The sequence below is a fragment of the Bos grunniens genome, chromosome 7 (assembly GCF_055505025.1).
Source record: "Bos grunniens cultivar Pamir isolate PY7600 chromosome 7, Bosgru_T2T1.0, whole genome shotgun sequence".
Lineage (NCBI taxonomy): Eukaryota > Metazoa > Chordata > Mammalia > Artiodactyla > Bovidae > Bos > Bos grunniens.
Genome location: NC_141171.1, coordinates 1,314,617 through 1,335,201, shown reverse-complemented (window position 1 = coordinate 1,335,201; position 20,585 = coordinate 1,314,617). Strand labels below are relative to the sequence as shown.

The 20,585-nt window shown below is 42.8% G+C and overlaps 1 protein-coding gene across 10 annotated transcripts in view; it reads right to left on the bottom strand.

The window, feature by feature from the left end:
• The window catches only part of RNF130 (ring finger protein 130), a 142,871-nt gene extending 122,943 nt beyond the window's left edge, over nt 1–19,928 (bottom strand). For all 10 annotated transcript variants that reach the window (XR_015166355.1, XR_015166356.1, XR_015166358.1 and 7 more), the window contains exon 1: nt 18,972–19,928. Coding sequence is in view for 6 of the 10 variants with exons in the window: in XM_086407869.1 (XP_086263995.1) it covers nt 18,972–19,416 (445 nt within the window). In the remaining 4 variants the exon portion in view is untranslated. The remainder of the gene's footprint in view (nt 1–18,971) is intronic.
• Nucleotides 19,929–20,585: the final 657 nt, after the last annotated feature.

Below are 20,585 nucleotides of genomic sequence, written 5' to 3'. Positions count from 1 at the left end.
ATGACCACTAGAAAAACCATAGCTTTGACTAGATGGATCTCTGTTGGCAAAGTGATGTCTCTGCTTTGTAATACACTGTCTAGATTTGTCATAGGTATTTTTCCAAGGAGCAAGTATCTTTTAATTTTGTAACTGTAGTCACCATTCGCAATGATTTTGGAGCCCAAGAAAATGAAATATGACACTTTCTCCACATTTCGCCCATCTATTTGCCATGAAGTGACAGGACTGGATGCCATGATCTTAGTTTTTTGAATGTTGAGTTTTAAGCCAGTTTTTCATTGTCCTCTTTCACTTTAATCAAGAGGCTCTTTAGTTCCTCTTCACTTTCTGCCATCAAAGTGGTATCATCTGCATATCTGAGGTTATTGATATTTCTCCTGGCAATCTTGATTCTGGGATTTCGTATGATGTACTCTGCATATAAGTTAAATAAAGCAGGGTGACAATATACAGCCTTGATGTACTCCTTTCCCAATTCTGAATCGGTTTGTTTCATGTCTGGTTCTAACTGTTGTTTCTTCTCCTGCATACAGGTTTCTCTGGAGGCAGGTAAGGTGGTCTGGTATTCCCATTTCCTTGAGAATTTTCCAGTTTGTTGTGACCCACACAGTCAAAGGCTTTAGCTTAGTCAGTGAAGCACATTTCTTTTTTTTTTGAATTGCCTTGTTTTTTCTGATCTAGCATTCGTTGGCATTTGATGTCTGGTTCCTCTGCCTTTTCTAAACCCAGCTTGTACATCTGGAAGGTCACATACTGCTCACATACTGCTGATTTCTAGCTTGAAGGATTTTGAGCATAATTTGCTGGTATGTGAAATGAGTGCATGAAGCTGACATAGGATGAGGCCCAGGAGCTGAGGGCACCCCAGCTTCACCACTGCAGTGGCCACCCTGGAGCCGCTGTCTGTCACGGAGCCTGTCTGCCAACCAGGGGCCAAGGGTACCCCAAGCTTTCCGCTGCTGTGGTCACCCTGGGGCCAATCTGCCACCACCCCTGGCTCCACACATGTAACTGGGGGCACTGGTCACTGCCCAACTCCCACCTCCGTCTCTGGGCTCATCTTTCTGAAGCTGCTTCCCAAGCCAGCAATGCCTCTTCGGGCAGCCACAACCATGTCATCCCGTGGTGGTCATCTCTGCTCCAGAAACATGTGCTCCTCCTCGCATCGCCGCGCGCCAGGGCCCTGGCCGCAGCCCGCAGTCCCAACCACTGGCTGCGGCGTCCAGCGGCCTAGCCCCGCAGAGACTCCGCTCCAGCCGCCCCTCAGCAGTGGGCATCCTGCGCCAGCAGCACCACGGCCGCTGCTGAGGTATTTGAAGCCCGGTATATACTAGGTGTTTAATAATTATTTGCTGAATGAGTATTTGAAGCAGCTATCCCACATGAGTTTGGGATTTCTGATCCAGATGAACTACAGTCTGGTGACAACATTCAAAAAAGAAACTGCATCACTGAAGGAACTTTGAGGAATCATAGAAGAAAGGTATCAGAAAACTAACCTGTGTAAATAGCATTTCATTGTTTATAAACTGATAAACAAGGGCTGTGGAAGTTATGAGTTCCTTAGGGTCCTATTAATCCTTAGCAAATGTCAGAAATAATTACTAAAGGAATAACGTGTAGACACTTAAATCATGGGATTCCTACACAGGTTCACTATGTGCAGAAGGATGAGTAATGCTCTCCATCCCGAGATGTCTTCATCTTGATCCCTGGGACCTGTGAATACGTTAGGTTACATGACAAGAGGGAATTAAGGTTGGTAATTAGCTGACCTTAAAATAAAGAGATTACCTTGGATTATGTGGGTGAAAGTGATTATCGCTCAGTCATTACCAACTTTTTGCCACCCTATGGACTGTAGCCCACCAGGCTCCTCTGCCCAAGGACTTCTCCAGGCTGGAATACTGGAGTGGGTTGCCATTCCCTTCTCCAGGGTAACTTTCCCACCCAGGAATCGAACCCAGGTCTCCTGCATTACAGGCAGATCCTTTACTGTCTGAGCCACCATGGAAGCCCACATGTAAGATTACATGTGGGTGGGTCCAACGTGATCACAGGGTCTTAAGTGTAGAAGAGAGGTAGAAGATGAGAGTCACAGAAAGCTCTGAAAAAAGCTCACTACTGACTCTGAAGAGGAAGGGGCCATGAGCTAATGAATGCAGGCAGTCTCTGCTAAGTCACTTCAGTCGTGTCCGACTCTGTGCGACCCCATAGACGGCAGCCCACCAAGCTCCCCCGTCCCTGGGACTCTCCAGGCAAGAACACTGGAGTGGGTTGCCATTTCCTTCTCCAATGCATGAAAATGAAAAGTGAAAGTGAAGTCGCTCAGTTGTGTCCAACTCTTAGCGACCCGATGGACTGTAGCCTACCAGGCTCCTCTGCCCATGGGATTTTCCAGGCAAGAGTATTGGAGTGGGGTGCCATTGCCCTCTCCGAGGCAGTCTCTAGAAGCTAGAAAAAAACAAGGAAATGGATTCTCCGTCAGACCTTCCATAAGGAATGCAGTTTTGCCCAACACCTTGATTTTAGCCCAGTGAGACCCATTTAGGACTTCTTACTCCCAGAACTGTAAGGTAATAAATCTATGTTCTTTTATGTCACCTAGTTTGAGATAACTGATCACAGGGGCAACAAGAAAATAACATACTATGGTTAAGCCATAAAGACTTCTTCTCCTTCCCAGCAAATCAGGAACAAAGTAAATACAATATATATATATTTTTTTAATCAAAGAACTTGATTGGCTTTTACGACATAAGACAAAGAAATATGTACAATACTAAATGCAAAGTCAGTAAAATAAATTAGTAAACTATGAAATGCCCACTCCACTCCCCAGAAGTGTTGAGTAATGGAGTAAGGTCAACCATCTTAGAAGGTTTTTAGGAACACACTACAAGGGTCTGTTCATTCACACTCTTTGATATTTGATGCTTTTATCAATAACCTACATCAGTATTCTTAACTTTGGGTCTATGGACCACACTTGAGGCTTCAAGAGGCATCTGAACATCCTAATTCTTACTGAAAACTCGGTGTATATATACATAAATAAGTACTTTTCATCAGAAAGGTCCACAGCTTTCATTAAAGTCTTGAATCCACAACCACAGAAGGTTAAGAACCACTTATGTGAAGATACAGAGAGTATGCTCATCACATTCATGGCTGACACACAGCTGCTACGAAGAGTAAAGATCAGGATTCAAAAAGTATCATGAAAGGCTGATGACCAGCCTAAATCCAGAAAAGATAAAATCACTCGATTTAGGGCGACCTCATGAAAAAGTCCTAGAAAGTCTAATCAGCAGTAATCTCAGTATGAGTCAGTGGTTAAGGCTACCAAAATAACCTTATATGACTCTAGGCATGTGTTCAGAATGATGAGGAAGAAAGTTGTCCTCTCTTCTGTACTGGTGAAACCAAACTGCAGTGCTGTCCAATTTTGCTTTCTCTTTGCATTAATTTCTTCTGGCTGCCATATCAAATGACTACAAACCTTGTGGCTTACGTCAGTTCAGTTCAGTCGCTTAGATGCGTCCAACTCTTTGCAACCCCGTGGACTGCAGCACACCAGGCCTCCCTGTCCATCACCAACTCCAAGAATTTACTCAAACTCATGTCCATTGAGTCGGTGATGCCATCCAAACATCTCATCCTCTGTCATTCCCTTCTCCTCCTGCCTTCAATCTTTCCCAGCATCAGGGGCTTTTCACATGAATCAGTTCTTCACATGAGGTGGCCAAAGTATTGGAGTTTCAGCTTCTGCATCAGTCCTTGCAATGAATATTCAGGACTGATTTCCTTTACAATGGACTGGTTGGATCTCCTTGCAGTCCAAGGGACTCTCAAAGGTCTTCTCCAACACCACAGTTCAAAAGCATCAATTCTTTGGCACTCAGCTTTCTTTATAGTCCAACTCTCACATCCATACATGACTACTGGAAAAATCATAGCTTTGACTATACAGACCTTTGTTGGCAAAGTAATGTCTCTGCTTTTTAATATGTTATCTATGTTGGTCATAACTTTTTTCCCAAGGAGTAAGTGTCTTTTAATTTCATGGCTGCAGTAACCGTCTGCAGTGATTTTGGAGCCCCCCAAAATAAAGTCTGTCACTGTTTCCACATCTACTTGCCATGAAGTGATGGGACCAGATGCCATGATCTTCGTTTTCTGAATGTTGAGTTTTAAGTCAACTTTTTCACTCTCCTCTTTTATTTTCATCAAGAGGCTCTTTAGTTCTTTGCTTTCTGCCATAAGGGTGGTATTATCTGCACATCTGAGGTTATTGATATTTCTCCTGGCAATCTTGATTCCAGCTTGTGCTTCATCCAGCCTGACATTTCTCATGATGTACTCTGCATAAAAGTTAAATAAGCAGGGTGACAATATACAGCCTGACGCACTCCTTTCCCTATTTGGAACCAGTGTGTTGTTCCATGTTCAGCTGTAACTGTTGCTTCTTGACCTGCATACAGATTTCTCAAGAGGCAGGTTAGGTGGTCTGGTATTCCCACCTCTTTCAGAATTCTCCAGAGTTTGTTTTGATCCACACAGTCAAAGGCTTTGGCATAGTCAATAAAACAGAAATAGATGTTTTTCTGGAACTCTCTTGCTTTTTCAATGATCTAACAGATGTTGGCAGTTTGATCTCTGGTTCCTTTGCCTTTTCAAAATCCAGCTTGAACATCTGGAAGTTCATGGTTCATGTACTGCTGAAGCCTGGCTTGGAGAATTTTGAGCATTACTTTACTAGCATGTGAAATGAATGCAACTGTGCAGTAGTTTGAGCATTCTTTGGCATTGCCTTTCTTTGGGATTGGAATGAAAACTGACCTTTTCCAGTCCTGTGGCCACTGCTGAGTTTTCCAAGTTTGCTGGCATATTGAGTGCAGCACTTTCACAGCATCATCTTTCAGGATTTGAAATAGCTCAACTGGAGTTCTATCACCTCCACTAACTTTGTTCATAATGATGCTTTCTAAGGCCCACTTGACTTTGCATTCCAGGATGTCTGGCTCTAGGTGAGTGATCACACCATCATGATTATCTGGGTTGTGAAGATCTTTTTTGTACAGTTCTTCTGTGTATTCTTGCCACCTCTTCTTAATATCTTTTTCTGTTAGGTGCATATCATTTCTGTCCTTTTTTGAGCCCATGTTTTCATGAAATGTTCCCCTGGTATCTCTAATTTTCTTGAAAAGATCTTTAGTCTTTCCCATTCTATATTTTTCCTCTATTTCTCTGCACTGATCACTGAGGAGGGCTTTCTTATCTCTCCTTGCTATTCTTTGGAACTCTGCATTCAAATGGGTGTATCTTTCCTTTTCTTCTTTGCTTTTCACTTCTCTTCTTTTCTCAGCTATTTGTAACGCCTCCTCAGACAGCCATTTTGCTTTTTTGCAGTTCTTTTTCTTGAGGATGGTCATGATCCCTGTCTCTTGTACAATGTCACGAACCTCCATCCATAGTTCTTCAGTCACTCTATCAGATCTAATTCTTTGAATCTATTTCTCACTTCCACTCTATAATCATAAGGGATTTGATTTAGGTCATACCTGAATGGTCTAGTGGTTTCCCCTACTTTCTTCAACTTAAGTCTGAACTTGGCAATAAAGAGTTCATGATCTGAGCCACAGTCAGCTCCTGGTCTTGTTTTTGCTGACTGTATAGAGCTTCTCCATCTTCGGCTGCAAAGAATATAATCAGTCTCATTTCGGTATTGACCATCTGTCCATGTGTGGCTTAAAACAACATAAATGTATTTCCTCCTAATTCAGGAGGGCAGAAGTCAAGATCAAGGTGTCGGTACAGTTGGCTCCTTCTGGAGACTCCAAGGGAAAAACAGTCCTATGCTTCTCTCCTAGCCTCCAGTGGTTGCCAGCAATCCTTGGCACTCCCTAGCTGTGGCAGCATAACTCCTATTTCAACTTCTATCTTCCCATGGCCTTTATCTTTGTGTGTTTCTCTGTATTCTCTCTTCTCCTTATAAGTCACTGGATTTAGGGTCCACCATAAACTAGTATCGGAGAAGGCAATGGCACCCCACTCCAGTACTCTTGCCTGGAGAATCCCAGGGATGGGGGAGCCTGGTGGGCTGCCATCTATGGAGTTGCACAGATTCGGACACGACTGAATTGACTTAGCAGTAGCAGCAGCTGCAGTAGCAGCAGCAGTAAACTAGTATGATCTTATCTTGATCCTTAACTACTTACATCTGCAAAGATCTTATTTGCAAATAAGATCACATTCTGAAGTGCCAGGTGGACATGAATTTTTGTGGGACTTTACTGAACTCACTGTATCCTTTAAGTGGAATGCCACATTCTGTGGTTTAAAATACTATATTCTTAAGAACAGAAATAAGAACATGAAGTCTAAGCGTTAGAGGACTTGAATCAGACGAGGAAATTAACTGTCTACAAATTTTGAACCAATTTTTCTTCTGCAGATGAAAAAAAGACTTTCTAACATTCTGGTTTCCAGAGATGAATGTGGTAGATTTCCATCACTCATTTGTTCAAGTGTGAGCTGTAAAACCACTGGACAGGAATGCTGAGGCCTCAGATGAGTGGCTAGACTTGATGATTACAGATGACCATTAAGTTCTTAGATTCTACAATTCCTTCCCCATGTCTCCATCTCCATGGCCCTTTTAACTGGCCATTATACAGAATCAAGGAGAAGGCAATGGCAACCCATGCCAGTAGTCTTGCCTGGAAAATCCCATGGACCAAGCAGCCTGGTAGGGTGTAGTCCATGGGGTCACGAAGAGTAGGACACAACTGAGCGATTTCACTTTCATGCATTGGAGAAGGAAATGGGAACCCACTCCAGTGTTCTTGCCTGGAGAATCCCAGGGACAGAGGAGCCTGGTGGGCTGCCGTCTATGGGGTCACACAGAGTCGGACACGACTGAAGCGACTTAGCAGCAGCAGCATACAAAATCAAAGAATCATAAAGCTCTATTAATACAGCAAACACCATGTGAAGAGCAAGAGGTAGAGGTGAGTGGGATACCAGCAAGAAGGCACACATTGTAAAGAAAACATAGAGGCCCTAGGAATGAGAGTATCAAAATACAGGTAGCTTCAGCATGGTGAGCAAGGGAGAGATGAATGGCCTGAGGGAGGGAAAGGCTGGGACCAGACCAATCAGGAGGTGCCTTGTATACTACAGTAAGGAGTTCAGATTTCCAGTCTAAGGATTAGAAGAAGCCACTGAGGGGTAATTTAAGCAAGCAGTGACAAGACTGGGTGAAGTTTCAAGATCACTGTGGCTACTGGGGAGAAACGACTGACAGAAGTTAAGAAGCAGGAAGACCAGAGAGATGGCAACTGTCTGTACTAAGATGACAGGAGTGAAAATGGCAAACAACAGATAAATATGATACACACTGACAGTAAAATGTGAAGGGTAAATCAGAAGTGGAATGTGAGAAAAAGAAGCTAGGATGACTCTTAAATTTGTTTAAATAACAAGAGTGGACCGCGATGTCATTTGCTGAGATGGGGAAGACTAGAAAACAGGTATTAGTCACTCAGTTGTGTCCAACTCTTTGCAACCCCATGGACTGCAGCCCACTAGGCTCCTCTGTCCATGGAATTCTCCAGGCAAGAATACTAGAGTGGGTAGTCAGTCCCTTCTCCAGGGGATCTTTCCAACCCAGGGATTGAACCTGGGTCTCCTGCATTGCAGGCAGATTCTTCGCCATTTGAGCCACCAGGGAAGCCCTGAAAACAGTGGTAGTAGACAGAATATATATACATACATATATATATATATATGTATACACACATACACATCAAAAGCTCCATTTATCAATCTGGAGATGTTCTTGGGAAATTTAAGTTAAAAATACCAAGTAGGCAGTTGAATATATGAATCCAGAGCTCAGAGAAGACTAGGCTAAAAGTAAAGACATAGGAAGAAGTGACAGGAGAAATGGAAAGAGGAAAAGCTTACTGTAAACCAAAATGTCAAAAAAGGAAGAAACAATTATTGGAGGACACATCTTGCTAATGGACCTGCAAAATGAATCAAGAGAGAGCACAGATGCTCAGAGACATGTTTTACAACTATGGCGGCTCAATGTTTAGATGCTGAGTGTTGTTCCAGGGGAAGGAGCTTTGGGGAGGCTGCTCTCACTGTTCCCAGTGCGGCCGCCTCTACAATGGCTCTCGCCTTGCTACAAAACAAACACTGAATGCTATTTTTGATTCTGGCCTTTTTTCTGCTAAAAGCAAAAATCCTCTTGAGGTTTCGTTTGGTTATCAAAAATAGGTACTAATGTAGGTCTTTCATAAAAGCAAAATGGCATAAAATGAACTTTCGAAAAGTGGAGATTACCCATAGTTAAGTCTTCATGCTTTAAATACAGACTGATTTTAAATAGGGAAAACCAAAATAAAATAAAAGCATTAATATCATCATAGTAAAAATATCATAGAAAAGTCCTGTCCCTTTCTAGGATTCATTAACTGCTCAAAATGATGCCACAATGATGCCACACATATACCCTGAGAAAACCATAACTGAAAAAAGACACATGTACCCCAGTGTTCATTGCAGCAGGACATGGAAGCAACCCAGATGTCCACTGACAGATGAATGGATAAAGTTGTGGTACATATATACAATGGAATATTACTCAGCAATAAAAAGGAACATATCTGAGTCAGTTCTAATGAGGTAGATGAACTAGAGCTTATGATACAGAGTAAAGTAAGTCAAAAAGAGAAGAACAAGTGTCGTATGTTAACACATATATATGGAATCTAGCAAGATGGCACTGATGAACCTATTTGCAGGGCAGCAATGGAGACTCAGACATAGAGAACAGACTTCTGGACACGGGGCAAAGGAGAGGGTGAGACAAATGGAGAGAGTAGTATGGAAGAATATCCATTACCGTATGTAAAAGAGATAGCCAGTGGGAATTTGCTGCATGACTCAGGGAGCTCAAACCCAATTAAGAGCGGGATGGGGTGGGAGGTGGGAGGGAGGTTCAACAGGGAGGGGACATGTGTATACCTATGGCTGATTCATGCTGATGTATGGCAGACACCAACACAATACTGTAAAGCAATTATCCTTCAATTAAAAATAAACAAATAAAAACGATGCCACATTTTAGCTTGATTCCTGTTAAGACAAGAATACTTGGTCTTAACTCTTTTCTTATTGGGGAAAAACATGCACTTTTCAGCATATTTCTAGTCATCTCTCAGTTTTCTACTCATTCTAACCATGGTTTGGAATTAACTCAATTTTTCTTGAAGCTAGGGAATAAACTTTACAAAAAGAAAATCAACTTTAGACACTTACTTGTTCCTTTTAGAGAGTATGACTTTCCCTCTGTGAAGAAGGTTTTGTATTAAAAATAACTTCAAAAAAATGAGAAAAAAGAAAATGAGAAATGTTACCCATGACCCAACAGATACAACACAGCCATTTTTATTTTTGCATATTACTTTGAGTCCCTGTCCACTGTTAAGATATTACTTTTGTAGGATATACCTAACTTTCACATGATCCCCTTTAATGGCTGTGTAACATTCCACGAAGTAGATCCTTCATAATTTACTAAACTCACTTTAGAAGTGGTACAAGACATGCTGGAAGTATGAGCTCTGTAGTCAGACAGACCTACATCAAATCCAAACTCTGCTGAATCACCACAGGATTCAGCTGGTGGATTACCTCACTCAATTTAATTTGTCCATCACTAATTACCAGTACCACCCTCCTATGTTCCAGGCTCAACACTGAGCACTGAGTATACAAAAGTGGACATCAGGATCTCTGCCTTCAGAAGCAAATAAAATAGATACACAATTTCCAACCATATTAAGTGCTATAAAGAAAAAATAAAAAACACTAAGAGACTGGAGTGCCTTGAATTCCCATCCACAGAATGAGGATATTGTACCACCTAGAGCTGTTATAAGAATTCAATGATACTCCATGTACAATACTTGGCACCATTCTTGGCAGAGAGTATGTACCCAGTATATGTTAACTATATCACTGTTTGGGATAAAGAGAGATCACCAAAGCAGGAAATATCATCCTCTCAGTACACACTTTCTTCTTTTCTCTATCAATATAAATCTTACACTTTTTCAGGTTTGAGTTTACTGCTAGAAGTTTGATGTGGGTCTACTTTTTAAAAATTTATTTACTTTATTGAAGGATAATTGCTTTACAGAATTTTGCTATTTTCTGTCAAACTTCAACATGAATCAGCCATAGGTATACATATACCCCCTTCCTTTTGAACCTCTCTCCCCATCCCACCCCCTATGTTGATACAGAGCCCTTGTTTGAGTTTCCTGAGCCATATATCAAATTCCTGTTGGCTACCTATTTTACATATAGTAAAGTAAGTTTCCAACTCAATGGACATGGGTTTGGGTGGACTCCAGGAGTTGGTGATGGACAGGGAGGCCTGGTGTGCTGTGGTTCGTGGGGTCTCAAACAGTCGGACACGACTGAGCGACTGAACTGAACTGAACTCACTTAAGTTTCCATGTTACTCTCTCCATACATCTCACCCTCTTCTCCCCTCTCCCTCTATCCATAAGTCTATTCTCCATGTCTGTTTCTCCATTGCTGTCCTGTAAATATCTTTAGTACCACTTTCTAGATTCCATATACATGTGTTAGAATATGGTATTTATCTTTCTCTTTCTCACTTCACTCTGTATAATAGATTCTAGGTTCATCCACCTCCTTAGAACTGACTCAAAGGCGTTCTTTTTTACGGCTGAGTAATATTCCATTGTGTATATGTACCACAACTTCTTTATCCATTCATCTGTCAATGGACATCTAGATTGCTTCCATGTTCTACTATTGTAAACAGTGCTACAATGAACAATGGGATACATGTGTCTTTTTCAATTTTGGTTTCCTCAGGGTATATGCCTAGGAGTGGGATTGCTGGGTCATATGGTGATTTTATTCCTAGTTTTTTAAGGAATCTCCATACTGTCTTCCATAGTGGTTGTATCAATTTACATTCCCACCAACAGTGCAAGAGGGCTCCCTTTTCTCCACACCCTCGCCAGCATTTATTGTTTATAGACTTTTTGATGTTGGCCATTCTGACCAGTGTGAGGTGATATCTCATTGTAGTTTTGATTTGCATTTCTCTAATAATGAGCGATGTTGAGCATCTTCTCATGTGTTTGCTAGCCATCTGTATGTCTTCTTTGGAGAAATGTCTGTTTAGGTCTTTTCCCCACTTTTTGATTGGGTTGTTTGTTTTCCTGGTATTGAGTTGTATGAGCTGCTTGTATATTTTGGGAATGAATCCTTTGTCAGTTGTTTCATTTGCTATTATTTTCTCCCATTCTGAGGATTGTCTTTTCACCTTGCTCATAGTTTGATGTGGGTCTATTTTTAGATCCATTTCTCTCCTCATCATGTTCAAGTTTCCTTTTACCTTTGTGAACAAACTGAGTATAATAGCTCTTTCAACACTTTTATTTGCAATTCCATCATTTGTCCCACTTCTGGGACTGTTTCTGCTGACTTTTCTGTCTGGTTATGGGTCATATTTTCTCTACTTGGCTTGTCTGCTCATTTTTTATTGGATGCTGGTATTGGATTTCATGTTTTGGGGAGCTGGACTTTGTTGTAATCCCTTCAGATATTGTTAGGGTTTGTTCACGATTAGGTACTTCAAATAAATCTCATCCTTTTAAGGTTTGCCTCTAAGATTTCGTAGGTGGGTCCAGAACAGGCTTTTCTCCAGGGCCTTACTCCATGCCTCATCCATTAGGTCTTTCTACTTTGATTAGTGAGAATATGAACTATTCCCAGCCTTGTGTGAACTCCAAGAATTCTTCCACCTGCTAATTTCTGATACGTCTCCATAAAACGAGCAGAACAGTACTTGATCAAAGGCTTGAGTGAACGAACCCCTTGCAGCTCCCTCCTCTCCTGTAACCTGACCTCCTCACGCATTCAAGCCTACTCAAGCTGCCTTCACCTCTCTCAGCTCTGAACTCTGTCTCATCAACTCAGGAAGACCACTAGATTCTTTCTGGGTTCCCCTTCCCTGAGCTTCAGTTTAGAAACTCTCCAGGTGGTAAGCTGAGGCAGTGACAGAACTCTGTTGTTTATTTCCTTCCTCTCAGGGATCATTGTCCTGTGCTGTTTTCTGACCTATTTCTAAAACTGCTGTCTCATAACTGTCAGGTTTTCCAGTCACTTGAGGTGGCAAGGTAAGCCTAGTGTTCCATTATGGCTAGAGGAAGAACTAATCAAGTTTAATTTCAACTTCCTCATTTTCAATGAAACCTCTCTAGACTACAAGTCCAAATAATTTTTCATTTCTCTGATCTTTGTACCATTTACTGATCTAGCATAGTAACAGAGGCCCTACAGTATACTTTGTCTATCAACACCCCACCATCCCCATCCCATCATACAGATTCCAGCAACACCTGCCATTAGTTTCACTACCAGACCAAGCACCACAGGGTTAAATGCAACCACATATTACAGTGGCTCGCTAGTGCCAGGCACAGTTTGAGGTATTTGGTTAAAACAAAGAAGACGCTGTCCAAGACGCTGTTCCAAGAGCTCACAGTCTGGGACAACTTAGGAATCAACTTCTCACCCATAAATCCATAACACAGTTTTAATGGGAAAAACTAAGGTATAAATGAAACTTTAGAACATGGATTGTGGCTTGTCAAAAGTTTTCTTAAAGGGCTAGGGAACAAGCAGTTTAGACTTGGAAGTCATACAGGCTCCTGTAATAACTGCTCACCTCTGTCAGTATACCACAGAGCCACAGACACGTGAATGAATGGACAGGGCTGTATTCCAACAAACTCTGTTTACAATAACATGCAGCCGGTGCCCTTGCTGGTGTCTGCAGACAGCCTGCACCATCCACAGTGGCATGTCCTATTTGTGCCATCCCGACAAGTTCTCTTAGGCAGCAATTGCATACCATATCTTCCACACACACACACCACAGAACTTGCATAATGCAAGCTCAGAGGAGTTTATTAAGGACTTTTTAATTTATTTCATTTGGCATTTGAAGGGATCCCTTTATTTTGTTCAAAACTGCTTCCAACAGTAAAAAAAGCTACACTTACTATGACTTATGGAAAAGAAATCAATGTTTAGTGCATAAAATACTCTAAGGATGATAAAACAAACAAATGATGATCCTGAAAACTTAATTCATTTTGTAAATAAGTCAAGGTTGCTATTTACTTAAAAGAACCAACTCTGAGGATTGGTTCGTTTAGGTACTTCGAATAAATCTCATCCTTTTAAGGTTTGCCTCTAAGATTTGGTAGGTGGAAATGCACCCCAGAGGTGTGGACATGGTCCAAAACACTACCAGACTTCTTTGAGAATTATCTAAAGAGAGAATTCACAAGCACATTAAAAGACTGCCTCAAAAATAATTTTCAATTATCAAAATTAAAATCCACTCAGAAAAGACAGACATTTGATAAACTGTATGTATTTTCCAAATGGTTCTATCAAAAAGATAACCTCACAAAACAAATTCTGAAAGTGTTTAAATTTTTCATTGTTGCAAAATATGCATGTATACATAGAAACACATACACGCCCATGTGACTGGCATTAAAAGAACAGTATCCTTAATGGGTATATCTGGCACTTTGTTTAACAAGGTTCGTCTTACTATTTTACAGTTACACCTTGTTCAAGATGGAGGGATCTTACAAGCCATCTAATCTAATGCTCCTTCAAATGAAGGATTTCCCTTTTATAATATTCAAAACAATGCTTTGTAGTTTGTTCATCTCTTAAAACTCATATTCAGAAACGAACATGCGCTAAAAGTGTGCCTGGCCTGTAATGAAGTGGGACCTGTGTTACCAGGATACGATGCTCAAATGCATGCAAGATTAGAATGGGCTGGTCAATGAGTGAACAGAGGCTTTGTCCTATAAAATGCAGCTTGAAGCCTTATTTCCCCTCAACTCCTTTCACTGCAGCTAATTTTTTTTATCCAAATTCAAGACTATACAATAATTTCTATTAACTTTTCTCTTAGTTTCAGCCCACCATTCCATACATTGAGATCCTGAGGATCCTGCCGTCCAATATTTCAGTTAAATATGTCACGTCTTTATCAAATCACTGGCACAACAAAGACCTTCACAATGTGAGGAACAGCAAGATGAAAACTGAGGCAGAAAGTACAGACAACACTTTGCTATAAAGAGAAACAGAAAGATGGAACGGAGGAAGGATGTATATATTTGGTGTGGTGGTTTAAAAATATATACTCAAATTTTATATGCTAATGAATCATCCAAAAAGCAAAGGAAAAGTACAAAATGTAAAAATATTTTCTAAATTGTTAAAATTTAATACAAATACAATTTATCATATATTGCTTGGTTATCTATTTTAGGTCAAAATTTGGTTTTTAGAGGCTCCAGCTCCTTCCGAATTCTCTTTCCTTTCAGGGTCTCTGATTCCAGGATAACACCTACTTTTCTTCTGAATATTTTTGAAATCTCTATATCCAGTAGCCCCTGCCTTTTCATGGCCCTTTTCATCTAAGATCTTGTTTCCACATTGATTGCCTTCACTCTAAAATCAGAATTTTGAAAACCAAGTTTAGGTTTAATGGATTCATCCAACAAAATCACATATATAAAACATAAGAATCTAAGGTTTTTTTTTTTTAATGTTATGGCATCCCTTTAGTCAACTAGATGACCAAAAAATTTTATTACTTGGTAAAATTGTTCTCCAAGGCTTAAACATCCAATTCTGAAAATTTCTATGCAAAATGACTATTACCAAATTCTTCCCACCAGCATATTTGCATACAAAATGACATCATCAACAACAGAGCCTCTCCCCCAACCCCCACCTCCAGGCTCAAACAAAAAGTCAGTGTGCACACACACAAAGCACATCTACAACGTCTGTTCCACAGTAAATGCTAGCTAGATTTTACATTTGTTTCTACATCTAAGCTCACCCTTTGAGTAAGTAACAAGAAGGCAACCATGAACAACAACCAGTATCTGTGAATAAATATAAGGCATGTTCCTACAAAAGTTCACTTCAAAAAATAAATTCTTTACAGTTAAAATATGAAATTTGTTATCACCAAATAAATCTCCATTTAAAATGGACTCTAATGATAAAGAATGTATTTTCAAAGTACAACACTTGTTTATGAAATATTTTATAAAGTTTAACATTTTTCAAAATGTACTTCTAAAATACCAAAGCATTTAGGAAGAAATTGACAAATTGCTCTTTAAAGATATAGGACAAATAAATCTTGTCCAGTAATTCATACATGCCTAATTTACAGAAATAATGACTCATTGGAAAAGACTCTGATGCTGGGAGGGATTGGGGGCAGGAGGAAAAGGGGATGACAGAGGATGAGATGGCTGGATGGCATCACCGACTCGATGGACATGAGTTTGAGTGAGCTGCAGGAGTTGGTGATGGACAGGGAGGCCTGGCGTGCTGCAATTCATGGGGTTGCGAAGAGTCGGACATGACTGAACTGAACTGAACTGAATGCAAAATAATTAGAAAGGTTTTTACTTTCACAACCAAGTAAAAGAATTAAAACGAGTTATCATGTTAAGCTCTAGGAAAACTACTTTTGTCTTTATATTCACCAAACACTTGTCCTCAAAATTTTTATTAACTTCCCGTCTATTGACCACAGCTGGTTCTTTTTTTGCCAGTAATTCTGTTTCATAACAATTTTTTTTGTAATTTGAACATCACTTTGTTTAGTGTCAACACTCAGTAAATCTTCAATAAACACATTAAGAATTCTCTTCAACTTAAAATTACAAGCACACAAGAGTCAGAATATATTATTTTTCCTAAAAGCACTAAAATTTGAGACTAAATCGAGAATATCATAATGTGAAATAACCAAATATTCAAATTTTAAGCTACTTTCTTTTTTTAAATTGAGGTATGATAGACATAAGGGCTTCCCTGGTGGCTCAGATGGTAAAGAATCTGCCTGCAACGCAGGAGGCCCATGTTCCATCCCTGGCTGAGGAAGATCCCCTGGAGGAGGAAATGGCAACCCGTTCCAGTATTTTTGCCTGGGAAATCTCATTGACAGAGAAGCCTGGTGGGCTACAGTCCATGTGGTTGCAAATATCCAGGCACGACTGAGTGATTAGAGTACACTGACGTAATAGATATAAGCCATTTTCTTAAACATGAAAATTTTTAACAGATTTCTCTCACCATTCTTGTTTTTTAAAATACATTCCTAGGACTTCCCTGGCGGTCCAGGGGTTGGAACTTTACATTTCCACTGTGGGGGTGTGGGCCAGATCCCTGTTTGGGGGAACTAAAGATTCTGCACGCTAAGGATAGCGCGGCGAAGAAACAAAAACAAAGAAACAAAATATATTCCTAAATTCCTGCTGAGAAAGCACAAAAACTTCTTAGATTTCATGTTAGTCCACTGACTTAGAAATAGTTTATAGGTAAACTGACATAAAAATGCCACTAGACCGTGAGCTTCAGGAAGAAGAGAAAGAATTTGTTTTGCTTATTTCTGGGGCCCATCCCTCTTCCCTAGTACCTTGGATGGTGGCTGGGACCAGCAGGTTTTCAATTAGTATTTGCTGGATTGAAAGAACCTATGTGTGCAGATCCCTTAGTAGAAATCTAGACCCAAACTACCTGCAGGATTCCACCACCGAAGCCACGAAAAAACCTTGAGCAATCTCATGATGTGCGGATACCAAATGAGCCACTAGAGAACAGAGGAAATGAAGAGAAGATAGACACCCAGGGGAACTGACTGCAGACTCAAGTTTCCAAGACTGCTCCAATGTATTCACATTGATGCCATGTCTGAAACTTCACCAATTTATAGAGATTCATTTAGGTTAACAAATCTCCTCTTGTAAGAACGCAGGCACCATTTAAGCCTCTCAATAACCTTGTATTGTGCTGTGCTTAGTCGCTCAGTCGAGTCCAACCCTTTGCAAATTGCCAGGCTCCTCTGTCCATGGGGATTCTCCAGGCCAGAATACTGGAATGGGTTGTTATGCCCTCCTCCAGGGGATCTTCCCAATCTAGGAATTGAACCCATGTCCCCCATATTGCAGGCAGATTCTTTACCATCTAAGCCACCAGGGAAGCCCCTCAATAAACTTAAGGTATAACTATTTCACCATTCTCTTTTGCAGACAAAATAGAGGCTAAAAGGCCAAATTACTTTCCTAAACTCACACAGTACTTCGCCAGTGACATAAGGCTTATCAACAGCACAACTGAAACCTCCCCACTGACAGAGGAACAAGACCAGCCTTTACCACCCATCAGTATCCAATACCCTTCTATACAAACACCTACAACAAGTTTTCTAAAGATGAGGCCTTTGCTTGGAATGATGAGCAAGAAACAAGTAGTTTCAGAACACAAATCACTTATGAGGCAAGTATCTAAAGTGAGGATCATGGATTCGAGGTGCCTAGAGGAACCTAAAGACAAACCACAGATTTCAAAATACTGCACAGGGCCAGTTCTTGTTCCAGAACAGTTTGCCTCTCCCTCTTCCTCCCCTTCCACGTGACCCTCACAGATCTCAACCCCAGAAAACAGACTACCATTGTCAGTGCCACAGTTTGGAAACATTTTGTGTCCCAAACACAGTGACTGGCACAGAACAAGCAAGCAAATATTTACTGAATGAACCAAAGGCCAAAGTTGTTACTATGGGCAAGGCAGGACCCTAACTGCCTTTTTTTTAACAAAGTGGAGATGAGAAGTGCATACTAAGCAACCGATTATTGATGTAAAAATGAACGTTTGAAAGGAAGGTGTAAACTGAGGAAAGGCTGGTGAAAGCCCTTCCTGATTCTTCCTCCCTAGCTAGATTGCCTCAAAGAAAAAAACAGCTTAGCACGTTCGCAAACACATATCTCAGAAGTGGTGTGATGTTCTAATAGTTTATAGAGTATAAAAACAAACACCTTGTGTAGGTTGCCTAGTTTAGGTCATCTTAACATGAAAAGAAGCTTTAAAAAAAGTCCCCTCTCAGCATTCTCAGGGTGAGAGTAGGTAGAGATGGAGAAGATAGTAGACATTTTTCCAAAAAGTCTGCTGTGGGCCAAAAACAAAACCATACTCCACAGTGTGGGGAAAGTTTCTTTCAAAACACTACCAGAAATTTGTACAAATATATGCTTTATACTAAATTATTAAAGAGCAAATGATAGGAAGACGTAAGATTAAGCCAAATGGCTTCAAAGACAACTCTCAAAAATTTTACCTATTTCCCCTCTGGCAGACTCTCATGACCTGAAGACTTGGCTACAGGTTCCAATTGGTATCGGATTCGTCGTAACGTCAGATGTTCAGGCGTCAAATTACAGTAAAGCTGGTAGGGCACAATAAGAGCCAAAAGCAACACGGAAGATGCCCATTTTCCTCCTCCACTCTCCTTCCACTTGTCACATAAGAAAAATGGCACGTTTTTACGGTAGAAAGGGCCTCATCCTTCTAGATTCAATACAGCGCAGTCTGTGATTTCGGGAAGGAACCTGTGCGGATTCCGAAATACAGGTTGAGACTTCATCCATCATGAACTAGTTTTGCACTCTTCCACCACCTCCTTTGTCTGAGCTGTCCCTGCAAACTCGCAGTTCAATGCCTTCCTGTAAACAAGCTAACTGAACCCAGGGGAAAAAAGCCTTTTTAAAAAGAAGAGAAGAACCCAATAACGCGTCTGGAGCCTCATTCCCAGCAGCGAACAGGCGGGGGAGGACACGACGGGAACCTCGACCCTGGGGCCGCCCGCCGAGCGGCGCATCAATCCGGGCGGGGTGGGGGCGCCGCATCCGCCGCCTCCGTGCCCAGGTTGTGGCTCCTGGGGGATGAGGACCAACCCTGCACCCCTCCGCCTTCCACGGCTCCTCTCTTCCCTGCCAGGCACTCACCTCCATGGATAGGCAGCGGCGCCAGAACCTGGCCGCGGACCTCGGCCTTGGGCGAGTCGAGTCCGTAGCGCCCGCGGTCGATGCGGAATGTAAGCGGGGCGCCGCGGCCGGGCTCCTGCACCGTCACGTTGATGAGCGCAGTGTAGTACTCCTGGCTCGCGTTGTCCGCCCGCGCCGGCCACAGGCTGCAGGTCAGCAGAGCGAACGCGGCGAGCCGGGCCGGGCCCGCCCGCGCCGCGCCGCTCATCGTCCCTCCGGCCGCCGCCGCTCGCGGACCGGGCTCCCGGGCCGGCGCCGAGAGGAGGGGCGGGCGCGGCCGGCCCTGCAGCGCGAGCGCACGCGCGCGGCCTGTGCGCGGCCGGGCACGAGCGCAGCCCTCCTCGGCGCCGCGGCCCCGCCGCTCGCCACCCTCAGAGCCGCGGCCCGCCCGCAGGGAGGCGCCCATGGGCGCTTCGGCGAGGACAGCGGGTCAGGGCTCGCGCGGTCGTCTCCTCTGGGTCCCTCCACGGCCGTGTCGGCGGGCCCACTCCATCCCCTGGCCCGGTCCCGCCGAGTGGGGGCGCCTCGTGAGGACGCACCCAGCAGGGAAGATGCACCCGAACGAAGGTCTCTGGAGCACCAACTCCTCAACGCCCGGCAGCCGCCTCAGGCGCGCGCTCCCCGCCGCCCCGCCCCCTGCCTGTGGAGTGGCATGGCGCAGGCCTGGGACTCAGCCCCACCTCCCTGCGCATGCGTGCGAGCCTCTGTCAGCTCCCGCCCGCCGGCACGAGGGCCCTGCAATCCCCATTGCTGCTTGCCGCGTACCCGGCCATGTTTGAACGGCAGGCCGGATGCGCGTCTGGCTCGGAGTCTGGGGGCTTTCCAAGGGCCTGTGGAAGAGTTTGAGATGAGGATACAAAAGAAAAATAGCTAAAACTTTAAAATTATTTTTAAAATTAAATGTCTATGGGATTTCACATTTCAGCTGGTCACCTCCAAGTCATGTAATCGGCATCTCGGGAGAGGGTGGGGAATGCTTCTGTGCAATAAGAGTACGGGGGCTCACTAGACCCGGATCTTTAAGGATATCTGGGTTATTTGGAAAGGACATCTACAGACTAGATGAAATCTCCAGAGGCACTGGACAAGACAGGCGTTGTGGTGAGGCTCCCTCCTCCCTCCACCCCTTCTCCCCCAGCACACACACTACACACACACACACACACACACACACACACACACACAGATACACACCCTGTTGTCAGTCCGTGTCAGTTAAGCTATGGACTTTTCTAAAGCATAAATGAAAGAGAAAGGGGGATTCTAGCTTCAGGTGCAGCTGAATTCAGGAGTTTATATGTTGGTGGGCAGTATGCTCATCATTGCGATGAAGTGGAGAGGAAGGGAAATTCCCAGGTGGCTCAGTGATAAAGACTATGCCTGCCAGTGCAGGAGACACAGGAGATGCCAGTCGATCCCTGAGTTGGGAAGATCCTGTAGGAGACAATGGCAAGCCACTCCAGTATTCTTGCCAGGAAAAGCCCATGCACAGAGGAGCCTGGTGGTCTACACTCCGTGGGCTCACGAAGAGTCAGACACAACTGAGCACGGGAAGGATGGTATCTTCTGACTAGC